The sequence below is a fragment of the Erpetoichthys calabaricus genome, chromosome 7, assembly GCF_900747795.2.
Source record: "Erpetoichthys calabaricus chromosome 7, fErpCal1.3, whole genome shotgun sequence".
Classification (NCBI taxonomy): Eukaryota; Metazoa; Chordata; class Cladistia; order Polypteriformes; family Polypteridae; genus Erpetoichthys; species Erpetoichthys calabaricus.
The window spans coordinates 151541344-151562418 of record NC_041400.2 but is presented as its reverse complement, the minus strand read 5'-3'; the positions used below and the strand labels follow the sequence as shown (position 1 = coordinate 151562418).

The 21075-nt window shown below is 37.2% G+C and overlaps 1 protein-coding gene across 1 annotated transcript in view; it reads right to left on the bottom strand.

Annotated features, from left to right (window-relative positions):
• Positions 1–21075, bottom strand: part of adamts3 (ADAM metallopeptidase with thrombospondin type 1 motif, 3) — a 324662-nt gene that overhangs the window by 65925 nt on the left and 237662 nt on the right. Inside the window, 1 exon segment of the mRNA XM_028805559.2 lies at positions 18886–19019. Within this exon segment, the coding sequence (XP_028661392.2) occupies positions 18886–19019 (134 nt within the window).

The window sequence follows — 21075 nt, the reverse complement described above, 5'->3', positions numbered from 1 at the left end:
CACTTTCCATCCTGAAAACAAAAGAACACAGAAATAAATGGAGAATCCTTACTGGATCCTCAAATGTTTTTCATTTGTCTGAAATGTGTTGTAATTATGTTCAAAAAGGGATATATAATAAAAAGTATTTATGGATTGTTCACAAAAATTGTTTAAAATTATGTTCATCAAAAGAGGAAAAGGTAATGATATGCAGCCTGCTAGTAACAGTTTTCAAAGCACATTTTCCTTACAGAGACTTTGTTCTTGACTTTATCTTGCAAAGCACAGTTGTGAAAGTTAAATTACAAAGTTCTACTTTCAATAGTCATCAATTGCAATTGTAAAAATGTAGAAACAATTGTGGTTTCTGGTATTTGTTTATATAATTGAGAAATAAACCAATGCTAGTCTCTTTGTTCAAGTGTTACTTGTCACAGTCACTATGATTTGATTTATCTATAGCTCTACCAATTGATGCATTTTCTGTACCCATTTCGTTTAGTTCAGGTTTGCAGAGCTATCCCATGTGGTTTATGATACAAAGCATACAAAAACACATCAGGTGGTACATTACTACATCACATTTTTTCTTCATAAGCATTTGTCTATTGATGTGGCTCTCACGTTCAGTACTGGGGTATCTCTGTGGCTACAGGTTTTTATTTTAGCCACTTTCACAAATCAATGGGTCAGCCTTGCAACTTGTTGATCTAATTGTTTAATTAACTAGTCTTTCTTCCTTTATCTTACATTCAGATAATGTAAAGCTGATGATATTTACATTGAGAAAGAAATAGAGATTTTTTTATTTTTTGCTAATAGCTTCAAATCCTTTATTTTACCACTAGCTGAAATTTAAGTAATGAATGTAGACCTCATGCTATTTATTTAAAACATTCATTTGTTCTGTTTGGTGGCATTTTCCTGTTCGAATACAGCCACTCTTCCTCTCACTATTGCTTTTCGAACTGACCGCTCTTATAGTATAATAAAGATAATAATTCTTTGTATTTATATGGGACTTTTGTCACTACCCTAAGCACTCTCCACATAGGGAGGACCCAGGACTTGAACATATGATCTACTTACTGCAAGGCAGTAGCACTACCACTTGTGTGGACTGAAGTACTTTATTGGAAGATGCGGCCTTTGTTACTATTTTCACTCATGCATTGTCCACCATGTGAAATTACTAGTCATTAACATAAAGTATAAACTTCATTTACATGGTCTAAGCAAGTGAAAAGAAAGTTGCAACCATTTCACTGACTCTAGCATACAACATCAGTGAACAGAATAGGACCAATTTTCTTATTTTTAGAACCTTATTTGGTATTTTTATCATTTTTGATTTTTCTGACAGTTCTACATGTGTTGTCAATTTTTGCATTTTTCTTCCTAATCCTAGACACTAGAAAGTCACACAGAAACAAGGCATGCACAAAAACACTTGTACTTTTATTGCATCCTATAGAAGTCTAGCTCTCTGGTTACACTGTATGGTAGAAATGTGTATGTGTGTGCATGCGAGTTGAAGAGGCAGAATTTGATGTACTCCTCTTGGCCTCATTTTATTTTGTGTATCTCTAACAAGTAAAATACTATATACCTTTAACTATAACAAACTTTTTAACACACATTTATATATGTTTCCTTTGATCATCCTTGAGATGTTTCTGCACCTTAATTGGAGTCCACCTGTGGTAAATTCAGTTGATTGGACAAGATTTAGAAAGGCACACACCTGTCTATATAAGGTTCCACAGTTGACAGTTCATGTCAGAGCACAAACCAAGCATGAAGTCAAAGGAATTGTCTGTAGACCTCCGAGACAGGATTGTCTCGAGGCACAAATCTGGGGAAGGTTACAGAAAAATTTCTGCTGCTTTGAAGGTCCCAATGAGCACAGTGACCTCCATCATCCGTAAGTGGAAGAAGTTTGAAACCACCAGGACTCTTCCTAGAGCTGACCGGCCACCTAAACTGAGCAATCGGGGGAGAAGGGCCTTAGTCAGGGAGATGACCAAGAACCTGATGATCACTCTGTCAGAGCTCCATAGGTCCTCTGTGGAGAAAGGAGAACCTTCCAGAAGGACAACCATCTCTGCAGCAATCCACCAATCAGGCCTGTGTGGTAGAGTGGCCAGACGGAAGCCACTCCTTAGTAAAAGGCACATGGCAGCCCGCCTGGAGTTTGCCAAAAGGCACCTGAAGGACTTTCAGACCATGAGAAAGAAAATTCTCTGGTCTTATGAGACAAAAATTGAACTCTTTGGTGTGAATGCCAGGCGTCACCTCTTTTGATTTGAGACAGCTCGTTAATCAGCCTACACATAAAGCAGGTCATACGTTAGACTTAGTGATTACTAAAGGACTAAAAGTTGATATAAAGCAGGTCATTGATATTGGTCTATCAGACCATTTTCTTCTTCTTTTTAATATAGAAATAATGATAGAAAACACTCATGAGAAGCATATTGTTAAAAAACGCTTCTTTGACTCATCAGCAGCTTTAAAACTTACAAATATTCTAAGCAATCAGTCCGTTTATAGTGCCAACTATAATAGCGAGGATAATGTAAATAGTAAGGTGGAAAGATTTAATACTAAAGTGAGAGCTGCTGTTGACATAGTTGCACCTGAAAAGACAGTTAAAAAATCTTCTAGCATTGTTATACCATGGAAGACCCAAAGAGTGTCTGATTTAAAGAGAACATGCCGTAGAGCGGAGTGTAAATGGAGGAAGACTAAACTAACTATCCACTATCAAATATTTAAAGTTAAATTAACAGAATACAATAACACAGTCCGTCTTGAGAGGTGCTGTTATTTCTCTAAGATTATAAATAACAATGCTAGTAATCCCAGAGTCTTATTCTCGACGATTGATCGTCTGTTAAACCCAGGTAACTCAAAGGAATGCCTCCTAAGTACTTCCAGTAAAACCTGTGAGGCTATTGCTGTATTATTCAATCAAAAAATTAATGATATTAGAAATAACATAGTATATCTCCCCAACACTAAGGATCCTCCTGAACCCCAGCATTCCGTTATAAACAAATTAAACTCTTTCACTAGGATAGATTTACCTGATTTACATAAAATAATTTCTCAACTGAAACCCTCCACCTGCGTCCTTGACCCAATACCAACAAATTTTTTCAAAGAAGCATCAGGCGTGTTAATTGATAATGTTCTTGACATAGTAAATTCGTCATTAGATACGGTGGTCTTCCCAGACTGTCTTAAGACTGCTGTAGTTAAGCCCCTACATAAGAAACATAATCTCGACCCCTTGGCTCTTGAAAATTTTAGACCCATCTCTAACCTGCCTTTCTTAAGTAAAATTCTGGAGAAGGCAGTCATTATGCAGTTAAATGACCACCTCAATAAACATGCTATTCTTGATAAATTTCAGTCAGGTTTTAGAACAAATCACACCACAGAAACTGCACTTGTTAAAGTAGTAAATGACTTGCAGGTAAATGCAGACAGAGGCCATTTATCTGTTCTCATCCTCCTAGATCTGAGTGCCACATTTGACACCATTGATCATAATATTCTTAGAAATCACCTTAGTCAATGGGTGGGCCTCTCTGGCAGTGTCTTAAATTGGTTTGAATCCTACCTGGCAGGGAGAAAATTCTTTGTTAGTTGTGGTAATTACAACTCAAAGACACATGATATCCTATATGGTGTTCCACAAGGCTCTATCCTGGGTCTGCTGCTCTTCTCAATCTACATGCTTCTGTTAGGTCAGATTATCTCAGGGCACAACGTGAGCTACCACAGCTATGCTGATGACACACAGCTGTATTTATCAATAGCACCTGATGACCCCGATTCTCTTGATTCACTAACACAATGTCTAACTTGAATCTCAGAATGGATGAATAGTAACTTTCTCAAGTTAAATAAAGAGAAAACCGAAATCTTAGTGATTGGCAATAATGGATACAATGAGGCTATTAGAAATAAACTGGATACATTAGGATTAAAAGTCAAGACGGAGGTAAAAAGCTTAGGGGTAACTGTTGACTGTAATCTAAATTTTAAATCGCATATTAATCAGATCACTAGGACAGCATTTTTTCACTTAAGAAACATAGCAAAAGTTAGACTTCTTATATCATTGAAAGATGCTGAGAAATTAGTTCACGCGTTTGTTTTCAGTCGACTAGATTACTGCAACGCACTCCTCTCAGGACTACCCAAAAAAGACATAAATCGTTTGCAACTAGTGCAGAATGCAGCTGCTAGAATCCTAACCAGGAAAAGAAAATCCGAGCACATTTCTTCAGTTTTGATGTCACTACACTGGTTACCTGTGTCATTCAGGATTGACTTTAAAATTCTGCTTATGGTTTATAAAGCCTTAAATAATCTCACCCCATCTTATATATCGGAATGTCTGACACCTTATATTCCAAATCGTAACCTCAGATCCTCAAATAAGTGTCTCCTTAGAATTCCAAGAGCAAAACCTAAAAGAAGTGGTGAGGTGGCCTTCTGCTGTTATGCACCTAAAATCTGGAATAGCATGCCAAAAGGAATTGGCCAGGCAAATACAGTGGAGCACTTTAAAAAACTGCTGAAAACACATTATTTTAACATGGCCTTCTCATAACTTCACTGTAATTTAAATCCTGATACTCTGTATATCCAATTCATTATAATAACTATTCATGGTGGCTCTAAAATCTGTACTAACCCCTACTCTCTCTTCTGTTTCCTTTTCCGGTGTCCTTTTGGTGGTGGCTACTCAAAGCACCGTGATGTTCCAACAATGATGGATGAATTACAAGCCAGAAGTCTGTATGACCATCAGCATCAAGTGACTCCGTGAGATCCCTAACTACAAAGAGGACTATTTCATTTATGTTAGGTAGAATGCCCAGAGGGGACTGGGCGGTCTCGTGGCCTGGAACCCCTGCAGATTTTATTTTTTTCTCCAGCCATCTGGAGTTTTTTTTGTTTTTTCTGTCCACCCTGGCCATCGGACCTTACTCCTTTTCTATGTTAACTAATGTTGTCTTATTTTAATTTCTTATTTTGTCTTTTATTTTTCTTTTCTTCATTATGTAAAGCACTTTGAGCTATTTTTTGTATGAAAATGTGCTATATAAATAAATGTTGTTGTTGTTGTAAACTGAGCGATCGGGGGAGAAGGGCCTTAGTCAGGGAGGTGACCAAGAACCCGATGGTCACTCTGTCAGAGCTCCATAGGTCCTCTGTGGAGAGAGGAGAACCTTCCAGAAGGACAACCATCTCTGTAGCAATCCACCAATTAGGCCTGTATGGTAGAGTGGCCAGACGGAAGCCACTCCTTAGTAAAAGGCACATGGCAGCCCGCCTGGAGTTTGCCAAAAGGCACCTGAAGGACTCTCAGACCATGAGAAAGAAAATTCTCTGGTCTGATGAGACAAAGATTGAACTCTTTGGTGTGAATGCCAGGCATCACGTTTGGAGGAAACCAGGCACCGCTCATCACCAGGCCAATACTATCCCTACAGTGAAGCATGGTGGTGGCAGCATCATGCTGTGGGATGTTTTTCAGCGGCAGGGACTGGGAGACTAGTCAGGATAAAGGGAAAAATGACTGCAGCGATGTACAGAGACATCCTGAATGAAAACCTTCTCCAGAGCGCTCTTGAGCTCAGACTGGGGCGACGGTTCATCTTTCAGCAGGACAACGACCCTAAGCACACAGCCAAGATATCAAAGGAGTGGCTTCAGGACAACTCTGTGAATGTCCTTGAGTGGCCCAGCCAGAGCCCAGACTTGAATCCGATTGAACATCTCTGGAGAGATCTTAAAATGGCTGTGCACCGACGCTTCCCATCCAACCTGATGGAGCTTGAGAGGTGCTGCAAAGAGGAATGGGCGAAACTGGCCAAGGATAGGTGTGCCAAGCTTGTGGCATCATATTCAAAATGACAGGAGGCTATAATTGCTGCCAAAGGTGCATCGACAAAGTATTGAGCAAAGGCTGTGAATACTTATGTACATGTGATTTCTCATTTTTTTTATTTTTAATAAATTTGCAAAAACCTCAAGTAAACTTTTTTCACGTTGTCATTATGGGGTGTTGTGTGTAGAATTCTGAGGAAAAAAATGTATTTAATCCATTTTGGAATAAGGCTGTAACATAACAAAATGTGGAAAAAACCCATCCGAAAAATTGCTATAATATTACTAGTGGCAAAATCTACAGTTTGGTACATCCTGAGAAAGAAACAAGCACTGGTGAACTCAGCAACACAAAAAGACCTGGACGTCCATGGAAGATAACAGTGGTGGATGATCGCAGAATCATTTCCATGGTGAAGAGAAACCCCTTCACAACAGCCAACTAAGTGAACAACATTCTCCAGGGGGTAGGCGTATCGATATCCAAGTCTACCATAAAGAGAAGACTGCGTGAAAGTAAATACAGAGGGTGCACTGCAAGGTGCAAGCCACTCATAAGCCTCAAGAATAGAAAGGCTAGATTGAACTTTGCTAAAGAATATCTAAAAAAGCCAGCACAGTTCTGGAAAAACATTCTTTGGACAGATGAAACCAAGAACAATCTCTACCAGAATGATGGCAAGAAAAAAGTATGGAGAAGGTGTGAAACAGCTCATAATCCAAAGCATACCACATCATCTGTAAAACACAGTGGAAGCAGTGTGATGGCTTGGGCGTGCATGGCTGCCAGTGGCACTGGGACAGTTGTGTTTATTGATGATGTGACACAGGACAGAAACAGTCGAATGAACTCTGAGGTGTTCAGAGACATACCGTCTGCTCAAATCCAGCTAAATGCGGTCAAATTGATTGGGCTGCGTTTCATGATACAGATGGACAATGACCCAAAACATATAGCCAAAGCAACCCAGGAGTTTATTAAAGCAAAGAAGTGGAAAATTCTTGAATGGCCAAGTCAGTCACCTGATCTTAACCCAATTGAGCATGCATTTCACTTGTTGAAGACTAAACTTCTGACAGAAAGGCCCACAAACAAACAGCAACTGAAAGTCGCTGCAGTAAAGGCCTGGCAGAGCATTAAAAAGGAGGAAACCCAGCATCTGGTGATGTCCATGAGTTCAAGACTTCAGGCTGTCATTGCCAGCAAAGGGTTTTCAACCAAGTATTAGAAATGAACATTTTATTTCCAGTTATTTAATTTGCCCAATTACTTTTGAGCCCCTGAAATGAAGGGATTGTATTAAAAAATGCTTTAGTTGCCTCATATTTTTATGCAATCGTTTTGTTCATCCCACTGAATTAAAGCTGAAAGTCTGCACTTCAACTGCATCTGAGTTGTTTAATTTAAAATTCATTGTGGTAATATACAGAACCAAAATTAGAAAAAAGTTGTCTTTTGTAGTTGTCCAAATATTTATGGACCTAACTGTATAATATATATATATCTATACTAATTAATAAAAGGCAAAGCCCTCACTGACTCACTGACTGTCTGACTGACTGACTCACTCATCACTAGATAGATAGATAGATACTAATTCTCCAACTTCCCGTGTAGGTGGAAGGCTGAAATTTGGCAGGCTCATTCCTTACAGCTTACTTACAAAAGTTAGTCAGGTTTCATTTCGAAATTCTACGCGTAACGGTCATAACTGGAACCTGTTTTTTGTCCATATACTCTAATGGAGGAGGCGGAATCACGTATCGCGTCATCACGCCTCCTACGTAATCACGTGAACTAAAAACAAGGAAGAGATGTACAGCACGAGTCAAATGTGGGAACGAAGGTAAATGACGTTAATTTTTGAGTGTCTTTTAATACTGTGTAAGCATACATATTAACACATGTGCAATTAAATGTGTGCATTTACGGGGTGATTTCTCAGGCTTAAAAGCTCGCCTTTTATCAAACGCGGGAACAAAGGTAAATGATGTTGTTGAGTGTCTTTTAACCCCTTCACCGCCCTCTGCCGGATATATCCGGCACTATTGTTTTAATGCTAACGCCATACTGCCGGAATTATCCGGCACATTTGCCTGTGGTTATATGAATGCCTGGCAAGTAGTATAACTGACGGTTTGGCGTGGGTATTATTACTACGTTGTATTTCGACAAGTCTGTGGTTGTTTTGGCCGGTCATGTGACGTGATTCGCATGTAACAGCTGTGAATATGGCGAAACGTAAACTGACTTCAAGTGAGGCTTTGCAGGCGATTTTGGACAGTTCTGATCATGATTGTAGCAGTTCTGAAGAAGATTTTAGTGACAGTGATGAGCAGCAACGTGCGCTGCATGATATTGTGAATGAAGACGCATCGGATGACGGCGCTGAGTGGGTGTATCCCCAGCATCTCAGCTGGGCTGCTGCCCGTGGTGAACTACCTTTTCTGCATTCGTTTGAGGCAACGTGTGGCTTTATTGTTGATGTAAACAATTACACTGCTGAGCAGTTTATGAGCTGTTTGTGTCACCTGATTTGATTAGACATTTTGTTCATCAGACAAATCTGTATGCAGCACAGTTTATTGAGAAAAATCCCAATTTACCTCCACATTCCCGTGTTCGTGCTTGGTTTGACACTGATGAAAACGAAATGAAAAAATTCATTGGGATTTTGATGTTGATGGGAATAATCAGAAAACCAGATATTGAGATGTACTGGTCTACAGATCCTATGTATGCAACACCTATTTTTGCAGCTGTCATGACACGTAACCGATTCTCTTTGCTGCTGAAATTCTTTCATTTGAATGACAACAGAAACGAGCCAGATAAGAAAGATCCAAACCGCGACCACTTGTTCAAGCTACGTCCTTTGATTGATCATTTATTTGAAGCATTTCAGTTGCCCTACATGCCAGGACCGTCAGTTGCAGTTGATGAAAGTTTATTGTCGTGGAAGGGCCGCTTACAGTTTCGACAGTATCTACCATTGAAAAGGGCACGGTTTGGTATCAAGATGTTTTGCTTAGCTGAGAATTCAGGTTACATTTATAGATTTCGTGTATACACTGGCAACTTGCACAACATTTAGTGGTCAATACTGCTTGAATAAATGTAAAAAATGTAAAAAAAATGTAAAAAAGTAAAAAAACAAAAATTGTTCAGATTTCGCCTGGCTTGGGGAATATTTAGGGAGTTGGCGGTTAAAGGGTTAATACTGTGTAAGCATACATATTAACACATGTGCAATTAAACGTGTGCATTTACGGGGTGATTTCTCAGGCTTAAAAGCTCGCCTTTTATTAAAAAGGTAAATGCAAACTGTTTTCATTCTGAAGGGCACAAACCACGTTAGATTTAAGACGTTAAACGCGCAAAAATGTCGGTACACCAGATAAATAAGCGCAACATATTATCAGTTGTATTGTATGCTTACAATACATATAGAAATGTGTTAATCGTTAACTAATATTATGGGATGGTGTTTTTCGAGTCGCGCCTTGATTTAAACGATTGCATTTCTTGGTGGGTTTGCATAGCTTATTGTCAATATCTTTACACGTCTTTTTAAGACTTAATTTAAAAAGGTTTTCTTTTCTTCCTAATTAAAATTTAAAAGCAATACTTCACCGCTGCGAAGCCCCTCTAGCGCTGACGTCCGAGGTTCGATTACTGTAAGCGAGTGCAGTGAGTGTGTACGCCTGATGAGCCAAGAATAAGGGGGAAAGACGTGTCGCGTACTCTTTGCATTATTTGACAGTAAACTATTTTCAACCATTCTATGATCTGTCGTTTAAATCAAGTATTGTTACATCTTCCTTTCTTAAAGAGAAGTAAGGAAGTACTTATAAGCTTACATATATATATATAGACATACATACATATATATATATATATCTATATCCGAAGCCGTGCAAGCACACTCTTGAGAATGCAACGTATAGTTGTACAGGAGAAAAGCAATCTTGCCTCAAATCAATGGCAACCTTTTGTAGGTCTATGAACTTAATTTAAACTTTAGGTTTACACGGTGCTTTCTTTCCGAAGTACCTGCACTCATGAATATGTCTGTATGTGTCAGTCGGTCAAATCCACGCGCTTCGCACCGGCGAAGTACCGCTTTTAAATTATTATTAAGAAGAAAAGAAAACCTTTTTAAATTGAGGGAAAATATACTAATAACAGTTTGTTAAGGATCTGTTTTTTTGTGAAGCTGCCTTCCCTCGAGTGATCACTTCGAGCTGACTTGCTGGCCAACTATAAGCGTTACCTGGTAGGTAACCACCCATACAATCAGATTGTGAATCAGACTACGAATGCCGTGAATGTAATTACCCCGATCTACATGTTGTCAAATAAACGAACCACACACCGTGGCGCAATTTTAGGGGCTTTGCCTGTAGCGCTGACGTCCGAGGCTCGAAAAACACCATCCCATAATATTAGTTAACGATTAACACATTTCTATATGTATTGTAAGCATACAATACAACTGATAATATGTTGCGCTTATTTATCTGGTGTACCGACATTTTTGCGCGTTTAAAGTCTGAAATCTAACGTGGTTTGTGCCCTTCAGAATGAAAACAGTTTGAATTTACCTTTTTAATAAAAGGCGAGCTTTTAAGCCTGAGAAATCACCCCATAAATGCACACGTTTAATTGCACATGTGTTAATATGTATGCTTACACAGTATTTTTAGGTTTTTTTTCTTTCTTCAGTAATATTTAAATCTCCTTAAAGAAAAATAACATATGCATTTTACTTTTTTTGTATCTCTTTAGTAATATTTTAGTGTAAAAGGATAACCAGTATTTAAACCTTTTATGTTACTTTATAAATTTATTTTACACAATGTTGAAAAATTAATAAGAAAGCTACATATTTTGGCAGCTGCTGCTTTAATTTTCAATGAAATGAAAAAAGCTCTCCAAGAGAAAACGTCAATGAAGAAGAAACAGTTTGCACTATCTAAAAAGGAGAAACCCTCATTTATAAAGGTTTGCTGCAGATGACTTAACTGAAAATAAATTAATAGTTCCTATGTGTATAATACATATTTATCTATTTTACTTGTGCCTTTATTCCAGCAACTTGCATCATCTGAGGTACAATTTGTTACATTACTTTTGTTTTTTGCAGCACAGGCAGGTGAAGTGACTTCCTCAGGGTCACACAGTGGTGTCAGTACCAGGATTTGAACTGACAAGCTCCGGGTTTACTGAAATATTACTGAAGAAAGAAAAAAAACGAAAACGGGCAAATAGGGCTATGCATACAGATGTCCATCCATCCATTATCCAACCCGCTATATCCTAAATACAGGAGCCAATAAGTAGATATGTATACATATATATATATATATATATATATATATATATATATATATATATATATATATATATATATATATATATATATATATATATATATATATATATATATATATATATATATATGTGTGAATGTATGTATATATGTATGTCTATATTTATATGTATATATATATATATGTAGATATGTAAATTTGTATATGTATATATATATATATGTATATGTAGATATGTGTATATGTAGATATGTATATATATATGTATATATGTTTATGTATATATATGGTTACATAACCTCTTTAATACACTACTTCTCCGCTGTGAAGCGCGGGTATTTTGCTAGTATATATATATATATTTATATCTATACTAATAAAAGGCAAAGCCCTCACTGACTCACTGACTGACTGACTCATCACTAATTCTCCAACTTCCTGTGTAGGTAGAAGGCTGAAATTTGGCAGGCTCATTCCTTACAGCTTACTTACAAAAGTTAGGCAGGTTTCATTTTGAAATTCAAAGCGTAACGGTCATAACTGGAACCTCTTTTTTATCCATATACTGTAATGGATTGCAGCTCGCTGGCTGTGGGAGGCGGAGTTGCGTATCGCATTATCACGCCTCCCACATAATCACGTGAACTGACTGTGAACGCAGTACGTAGAAAACAAGGAAGAGCCCCAAAGAGCACTGAAGAAAACATTCATTACACAATTGAGAAGGCAGCTCACGTGAACTGACTGTGAACGCAGTACGTAGAAAACAAGGAAGAGCCCCAAAGAGCACTGAAGAAAACATTCATTACACAATTGAGAAGGCAGCGAAACAATAAAAAGCGAGCGAGTGACACATACAAGCATATTCATAAGTGCAGCTGCTGAGGAAACAAAGTACGGTGTAAACCGTAAGTTTAAATTAAGTTTATAGAAACGCTCCCGCCGCCGTTTGCAATACCATATTCGCAACATACAAGTTTAATGAGAAGACACGAGGTATAAACGAGACTTTGGATCACTTTGTAACAGAGTTAAAATTGCTGTAGCGAGAAACTTTTAAGTGCCGGGTCTTAGCTAACATTAAATAAAGCCGTGGACATTGCAACATCACACAAGAGAGCGGCTCACGTGAACTGACTGAACGCAGCACATGTGATCACTCATTACACAATTGAGAAGGCAGCGAAACAATAAGAAGCGAGCGAGTGACGCATTCAAGCATATTCATAAGTGCAGCTACGGCGGAAACAAAGCACGTGTAAACCGTAAGTTTAAATTAAGTTTGGCAAGATTGCTTTTCTCCTGTACAACTATACGTTGCATTCTCAACAGTAAGCTTGCACGACTTGGTCATATTACAACCGGAGTGCTGAACTGACAACGTGGTATACAAAGAGAACTATAACAATCATAATAAACGAACAATAAAACAGCGGAGAACCCGTGGATTAAATGAAAAGGCTGCTTCCTTGGTGAAGCAAGGAAAAAGGATGGCATTATATGGCGTTCATTTATTTAACAGCGGAGAAGCTGTGCAAAGACTGCTTTACAAAAAAACAGCAGAGCACCTTATATGAGCAGGCAGTCAGCTAAAGAAGGGAATCAATAAATAACTATAATCGTAATAAACGAACAAAAAATAGCGGAGAATCCGCGGTTTACATAAAGGAAATGGGTACCTGAACAGAAAAGTGAGTCTCAAATACCTACACAATAACTATAACAATCGTAATAAACGAACAATAAAACAATACAGAACCACTAAGCAAGGAGAAAGGACGGCCTTATATGGCGTTCGTTTATAAAACAGCGGACAGGCTGTGTAAAGGCAGCTTCACAAAAAAACAGATCCTTAACAAATTGTCATTGGTATATTTTCCCTCAATTTAAAAAGGTTTTCTTTTCTTCTTAATTAAAATTTAAAAGCAATACTTCACCGCTGCGAAACGCGGGAATTTGGCTATATGCAGTGAGTGTGTATGCCTGATGAGCTCAGAATTAGGGCGAAACACATGTCGCGTACTCTTTGCATTATTTGACAGTAAACTATTTTCAACCATTCTATGATCTGCTTCTCACAACTGAGGGCACCGTGGCGGATGTTAGCTGACTTGCTGGCCAACCACAAGCGTTACCTGGTAGGTAACCACCCATACAATCAGATTGTGATTCAGACTACGAATGCCGTGAATGTAATTACCCCGATCTACATGCTGTCAAATAAACGAACCACACGCCGTGGCACAATGTTAGGGGCTTCGCCACTAGCGCTGACGTCCGAGGTTCGATTCCCGTAAGGGAGTGCAGTGAGTGTGTACGCCTGATGAGCCCAGAATTAGGGCGAAACACGTGTTGTGTACTCTTTGCATTATTTGACAGTAAACTATTTTCAACCATTCTATGATCTGCTTCTCACAACTGAGGGCACCGTGGCGGATGTTAGCTGACTTGCTGGCCAACCACAAGCGTTACCTGGTAGGTAACCACCCATACAATCAGATTGTGATTCAGACTACGAATGCCGTGAATATATATATATATATATATATATATATATATATATATATATATATGTGAATGTATGTATGTATGTATGTATATATGTATGTCTATATTTATATATATATATGTGCATATGTATATATATGTGTATTCAGTAATCCCTCCTCCATCGCGGGGGTTGCGTTCCAGAGCCACCCGCGAAATAACAAAATCCGCGAAGTAGAAACCATATGTTTATATGGTTATTTTTATATTGTCATGCTTGGGTCACAGATTTGCGCAGAAACACAGGAGGTTGTAGAGAGACAGGAACGTTATTCAAACACTGCAAACAAACATTTGTCTCTTTTTCAAAAGTTTAAACTGTGCTCCATGACAAGACAGAGATGACAGTTCCGTCTCACAATTAAAAGAATGCAAACATATCTACCTCTTCAAAGGAGTGCGTGTCAGGAGCAGTGACTGTCACAGAGATAGCCCTATTCATTTGTTTGCTTTTCTCTCTGTTTGGCTTTTAAGTATGCGAAGCACCGCGGCACAAAGCTGTTGAAGGCGGCAGCTCACACCCCCTCCGTCAGGAGCAGGGAGAGAGAGAGAGACAGAGTTTGTTTTTCAAGCACAAATCAATACGTGCCCTTCGAGCTTTTAAGTATGCGAAGCACTGTGCAGCATGTCGTTTCCGAAAGCAGCTGCACAAAAGATAGCAACGTGAAGATAATCTTTCAGCATTTTTAGACGAGCGTCCGTATCATCTAGGTGTGCGAACAGCCCCCCTGCTCACACCCCCTATGTCAGGATCAGAGAAAGTCAGCGCAAGAGAGAGAGAAAGAAAAGTAAGTTGGGTAGCTTCTCAGCCATCTGCCAATAGCGTCCCTTGTATGAAATCAACTGGGCAAACCAACTGAGGAAGCATGTACCAGAAATTAAAAGACCCATTGTCCGCAGAAATCCGCGAAGCAGCGAAAAATCCGCGATATATATTTAAATATGCTTACATATAAAATCTGCGATGGAGTGAAGCCGTGAAAGGTGAAGCGCGATATAGCGAGGGATTACTGTATATATGTAGATATGTAAATTTGTATATATATATATATATATATATATATATGTATATGTGGATGTGTATATGTATGTATATATATGTATATGTAGATATGTGTATATGTAGATATGTATATATATGTATATGTATATATATGTTGACATAACCTCTTTAACACACTACTTCTCCGCTGCGAAGCATGGGTATTTTGCTAGTATATATATCATTTAAAGCGCATATCACAAAGTTGTCCAAAACATGTTTCTTCCATCTTAAAAATGTTAGGAAATTAAGGCGCTTTTTAAATAAACAGGATTCTGAGAAAATAATTCATGCATTTATCTCTAGTAGGATTGACTACTGCAATGCGGTGTTCACTGGATGTTCAAACTGTTCTTTATACAGCCTTCAGTTAATCCAAAATGCGGCTGCAAGAATTATTACAAGAACAAGAAAATACGAACACATAACTCCAGTTCTTAAATCCTTACACTGGCTCCCGGTTAAGTTTAGGGCAGATTTCAAAATCCTTCTTTTAACATATAAAGCATTAAATGGTCGAGGTCCGGCTTACTTGTCTGAACTTATCATGACTTACAAACCTGAGCGCACATTAAGATCTCAAGATGCCGGTCTGCTTATGATTCCAAGGATTAATAAAATAACAGTGGGAGGTCGAGCTTTTAGTTACAGGGCCCCTAAACTGTGGAATGGTCTGCCTGCTACTATAAGAGATGCCCCTTCGGTCTCAGCTTTTAAATCCCGGCTGAAGACTGACTATTTCAGTTTAGCATATTCTGACTAGAGCTGCTGATTAACTGTACAGACTGTATCTCTGTTGTTAGTCATTAGCACTTAAACATAAGTAACATGACAGTTATAATTGTATAATAACCCTCACTTATTCTGTTTTTCTTCTCGGTACTCAAATGTGGCACTTGGTGCCACGGCCCACCTGCCAAGTTGTTTTGCCTGCCTAAGGAAAAGTCATCCCAGATGGAGGATCGCAGGAATCGTGGGAAAGAGGGGTCCTTTCATCAGATTGGCTGGCCCAGCACTGTTTCAGCCGTGGAATGGCCAAATGGGGGAGGCAGCTTGAAGGATGAGGTCTCCAGGACTCTACACAAATCCAAATCTTATTATGGGATATATCATCTACTGTTAAATTCTGCTCTGTACTTCTAAAATTTATATTTTTTATTTCTTACTATATTGAGAAATTGTTCTGTTCTGTGTACTGCGTTGTATTGTATTGTATTGACCCCCTTCTTTTGACACCCACTGCACGCCCAACCTACCTGGAAAGGGGTCTCTCTTTGAACTACCTTTCCCTAGGTTTCTTCCATTTTTTCCCTACAAGGTTTTTTTGGGAGTTTTTCCTTGTCTTCTTAGAGAGTCAAGGCTGGGGGGCTGTCAAGAGGCAGGGCCTGTTAAAGCCCATTGCAGCACTTCCTGTGTGATTTTGGGCTATACAAAAATAAACTGTATTGTATATATATATATATATATATATATATATATATATATATATATATATATATATATATATATATATATATATATATATATATTATACACACAGTGGAATTTCAGATCACGACTGTAATTCGTTCCAAAACTCTAGTCGCAACCCGATTTGGTCGTGACCCGAAGTAATTTCCCCCATAAGATTGTATGTAAATACAATTAATCTGTTCCAGACTGTACAAGCTGTATGTAAATATATATTTTTTTTAAAGATTTTTAAGCACAAAAATAGTTAATTATACCATAGAATGCACAGTATAATAGTAAACTAAATGTTTACTTACTTCTTTTGTAATGTTTACTTCTTTTGCTTGGGCTCTCTCGATCGCTCTCTCTCTCACACTCTCTCTCTCTCGTTCACTCGTGCTCTCTCGCATGCTGCACAGGGAATGCACAGGGAGAGACTGAACATGTGCGGAAATCATCGGTGCAGAAAGAACCAGAAGGGAAACTGGCTTGTTCGTCACCCGAGTGTGTGGTTGTGAACAGATGCAAAAGTTTGGCAAACTTTTTAGTCGTAATCCGATTTGTACGTGGTCCGAGATGTTCGTGACCTGAGGTTCCACTGTATATACTGTATGTATATATATATATATTTTTTATCTGAATTCTCATACATTAGTATTACACACACCTATGTTATTTTATCAAGTCTTATGCATTGCTGCACTTTAAGCTCCTGTGTCTTTCATTAATTTGGACAGACAGGACTCTTAAAAGATTTTTTTTGTGATATTACTACATTTGTGTTAATTTCCCACTTGGTCAGTACTCCTTGTGAAAGCCTGCTGGAAAGAGGCAAAAAAGCTTTTTGAGTACCTACCATAAAAAAGCTGCAAGATGTCTCTTTCACCTTACTGGTTCAACTTTTTGCTCTCAAAGTCATGTTTTATGAAAATGGGAAGTTTAGGAATTATTTAATTCATTTAACCCAGGAAATTAAAAATCTGAACCATTTCATCTAATGTTAAAAATGATTCTGCTGCTTTTCTTTAACTACAAAGCTGGAACAACTATGAGCTTCCCAATTTCTTCACAGTCTAAGACTTCAGGAAAATATGATTTGACAGCATTTTCAGTTTCTTTTCTGTATATTTCATTTCCCTCTTACTATTCTCAATACACTTCATCATCTCTTTAACCGCTTTCCTGTTGAAATACTGAAAGAACCTCTCAGACTGTACTTCTGCATGTTCACATACATTTTCTCTAACTGCATTTTGGCATGTCTGTTTTCCTTTATCAGTGATTCACTTGCACTTACAAGCTCTATGGATAGGGTTAGAGTTTGTTCAACTTATATTAAATGTAGATATTTTTTCTTCTGTGATTTATTTCTCGCATGCTTTTTCATCCACTGGGGATGTGTTTTAATTTTTTTCTCTCTACATTTTAAAATAAGCATTCCTGCTTTATATACTTTATATTGACTATACCTGTCTTCAGCTGTGTCCAAATATAAAATTTCATCCTAGTTTAATTTTGTAAGACTTTGTTGCATCAGCTCAAAGGTGGCCTTATTGAAATTAATTTAACATTTTAGTGTGTTCATACATACTCTTCCAAAACAATGTGAAACAAAGGCAGTCATCAGACCAGATACATGGGTATGGTTTGCCTTGTCACTGGGTGTTTCTAATGGTTAGGCTCATTAGGGGCTAGAAAATGGCCCAGTGTGGTATATGGGGGGTGTTTATGTCAGTCAGTGTGTTATGGCCTCTTTTCTCCTCCAAGCCTAATCTCTGTCTGCAGCAAAGACTACCTCTGACTTTGACCAATAAAAGAGTGTCAGTGGAGATGTATATTAAGAGGCAAAAGACAACAACAAAATAGTAAAGCATCAAAATAAATTTCCAAGCAAATAATTTTGTTCAAATGCAATACAACATATAATTGTCTCTTGCATAGAGAAAGAAATAAATGTATTAGATTTTGTAATGCAGTTCAATACATTAAGTAAAAAGAAAGCCTGCAAATGCCGTTTTGATGGAAATACAATTACATTGATACTAAGCACCTCCAAGCAAAGCGGTGTGATATTATAACAGCATTACCCATGCAGGAAATAGATGTTGTGCCTTTGAGGTGTACCAGAAGTCACTCTGTGACTAATTACTTAAACCTATCATGAAGACAAACAGCTACTTATATATCACATACTACAACTAAACATGACTTAAGGGCTGATACATTTTCAGGAGTGTACACAGACTCTTCATAACAGTATTCAAGAACATTTCATCATTTGGTCGCCTTTGTATGCATTTTACAATAGTGAATTTTGCATATATCATTTTATACTGAGGCATACAATAAGTGAACAAGGTGAATTGTTTTTGAACACTTTCACTCTCTCAACATAACATTTCCCAACAATTTGTTTAAAACTTATATGTTCATTATTACATTTTCCACAGTCAATAAAACATATTAAGAAAGAAAGACAGGCTAGGGCTACAGATCGCCATACAATACAGTTTTGTTTCACATTCAGAAAAAAAGACACAAAGATCCCAACTTCACTTAATGTACAGACACTATTCTTTTTCAATAAATAATTAAATGTATATTTCACTTTCACTTACCACACATTCACCCCGTACACATATGCTATGTGGATCTTTATATGAGCAACGAGTTCCGTCATGGACTAATTGCTTCATGTAAGCCACATCTCCAGTTGCTTTTGATTGACAATAGAGGTGACATCTTTTATTTGCTGTGAGATAAAGAAAAGAAAAATCAGCCATCAATCAATCATCATATCATCCAATACAAGTAGCTTTCTTTCCAATAAATAAAAATTACTCTGCAGTGTGCTATTGAGAAGGTTATGTAATGTAAACCACCCTCTCTTTCATTTAAAACACTAATGTTAAAAGTTGAGCCAAAGAAAAAATACTTATGTGAAAGAAGCAAAAAGTAAATTTTAAAAACAATGTTTACTTAATGAGATGGAAGATTTGGTGCATTCCAAAATATAAAAAAAATGAGGAAGGAAGATTGCATATTAATAATAAAGCAACAGTGAAAGGATGTTGTAATGGACAACAACAAAGATGGACACTTGGAACTCTTCAGTTTGGTACAAATAGTTTATCTTGAAGAAATGCAAAGAACATATAAGCATAAGAGCATCATTTAAATTGTAAAAGGCTTAGTGTTTCAAAGGGGCCATGTAATCTGGGCTAAGTAAACTGGTGCTAACCTAAGATGATGCTTTACTTGTGGATATTTTAATTTAATGTTATTTTAAGTGTTGCCAAGAATTATACAACACTTTAAAGAAAAGTGTCATGGGTTTTAATTTCAACAACTGATTTATTGTGTGACTTTCAGCAAACTACTGAAACTATGTAGGCTACAACTGGTGGATTTTGTAAATGTGCAGCATTTCCACAGTTGTTGGAATGGCGCTCACTCGGAAACTGAAGTATATAAAATGCATTTTATTACTAATACATAATCAAATAATGTACTGGGGGATTCTTTACACTAACTGGTTATATTTTAGTCCCACATCTACACTGTGAATTAGAAGCTCTTTCAAAAAGTCTCGTATATTAAATTTAACAGGATTTGCTTTAAATGGCTGTCTTAGAGTAGTGTATAGTTTAAACTCGGTTTCAGCACTGTGTGAGGTTTCTTGTAGATTTAATCATACAATAAAAGTAATAAAAATATTAGTACTGATGTATATGGTATGCTTTGAGCTTGCTACATAATGAGATGATAAACATCTGGATTAATCAAATAATGTTAAACTCAGTCATTTCACTTATAGAGATGAGAAAACATCCCTCATTATCCCTACTGATATTCTACTACACTCTGTAGTACAGCTGATGTTAATATTTTGCAAGTAGTTCACAATGCTTATAATTCCAGGGGTCATTTTCAGAATCCTGATTAATGGGTTAGCTAATTGCAATCCAATAAGGCATTCTTTTAACTTGTCTTTACTTTACAATCTGTAATTAGAAGTGATTCATCTGATGGCAGCTTTAATTTTATAGTTTAATAATGTTAGTTCTGGACATTGTAGCAATTTCATGCATGACTGCCCATAATGAAACACATAGACACTTAAAGGCCTAGTGTAAACAGACACGCAACCTATTTTTTTCACAAACTTTATTTTTAAACATTTTGCCAAAGGCATATATAATATACAAATCAAAGTCATCATAAATTCCTGCAGTTGATGCTTATTCTACGACATGTAAAAAGATGCTATTTAATATATATATTTTTGATATACTGTAAGATTACTGAATACGCAATATTCACTATTAATTCACTAGAAAACATTTCAGCTGAGTTTAACAACAAAAAACTGTCTTTTTTTTCTAAAATGATGACTTTTGATTTAACAGTTGACTGGTAAGTGAACCCATATTACAGATTTTATGAAAAAATAAAGACTATTATAATTTTAAAAATATGCCATAACACACAAAAAACAGACTAGGCTTTGTAAAGGAATACTCTGCACAAATGATATTTTTTGAATATTCTGTACAAATGATATTTTTTTAATATGTTATTTACCTCATGTATTTTGTGCTAATAACCAAAAATTGAATCTCATGTTTTTATAGAGTATGGAGATAATGTTTCTAATAAAATGGGAGCCTATGGTGACCAAGGCTCGGCAACAGCAAACAATTTTTTAAAATGTCTATAAAAAATCTTTTGTTACTCATGTTGCATAATCCACATATCAAGTCATTCAGTCATATGCTCTCTACATGCAAAAGGCACGCATCTTTCGC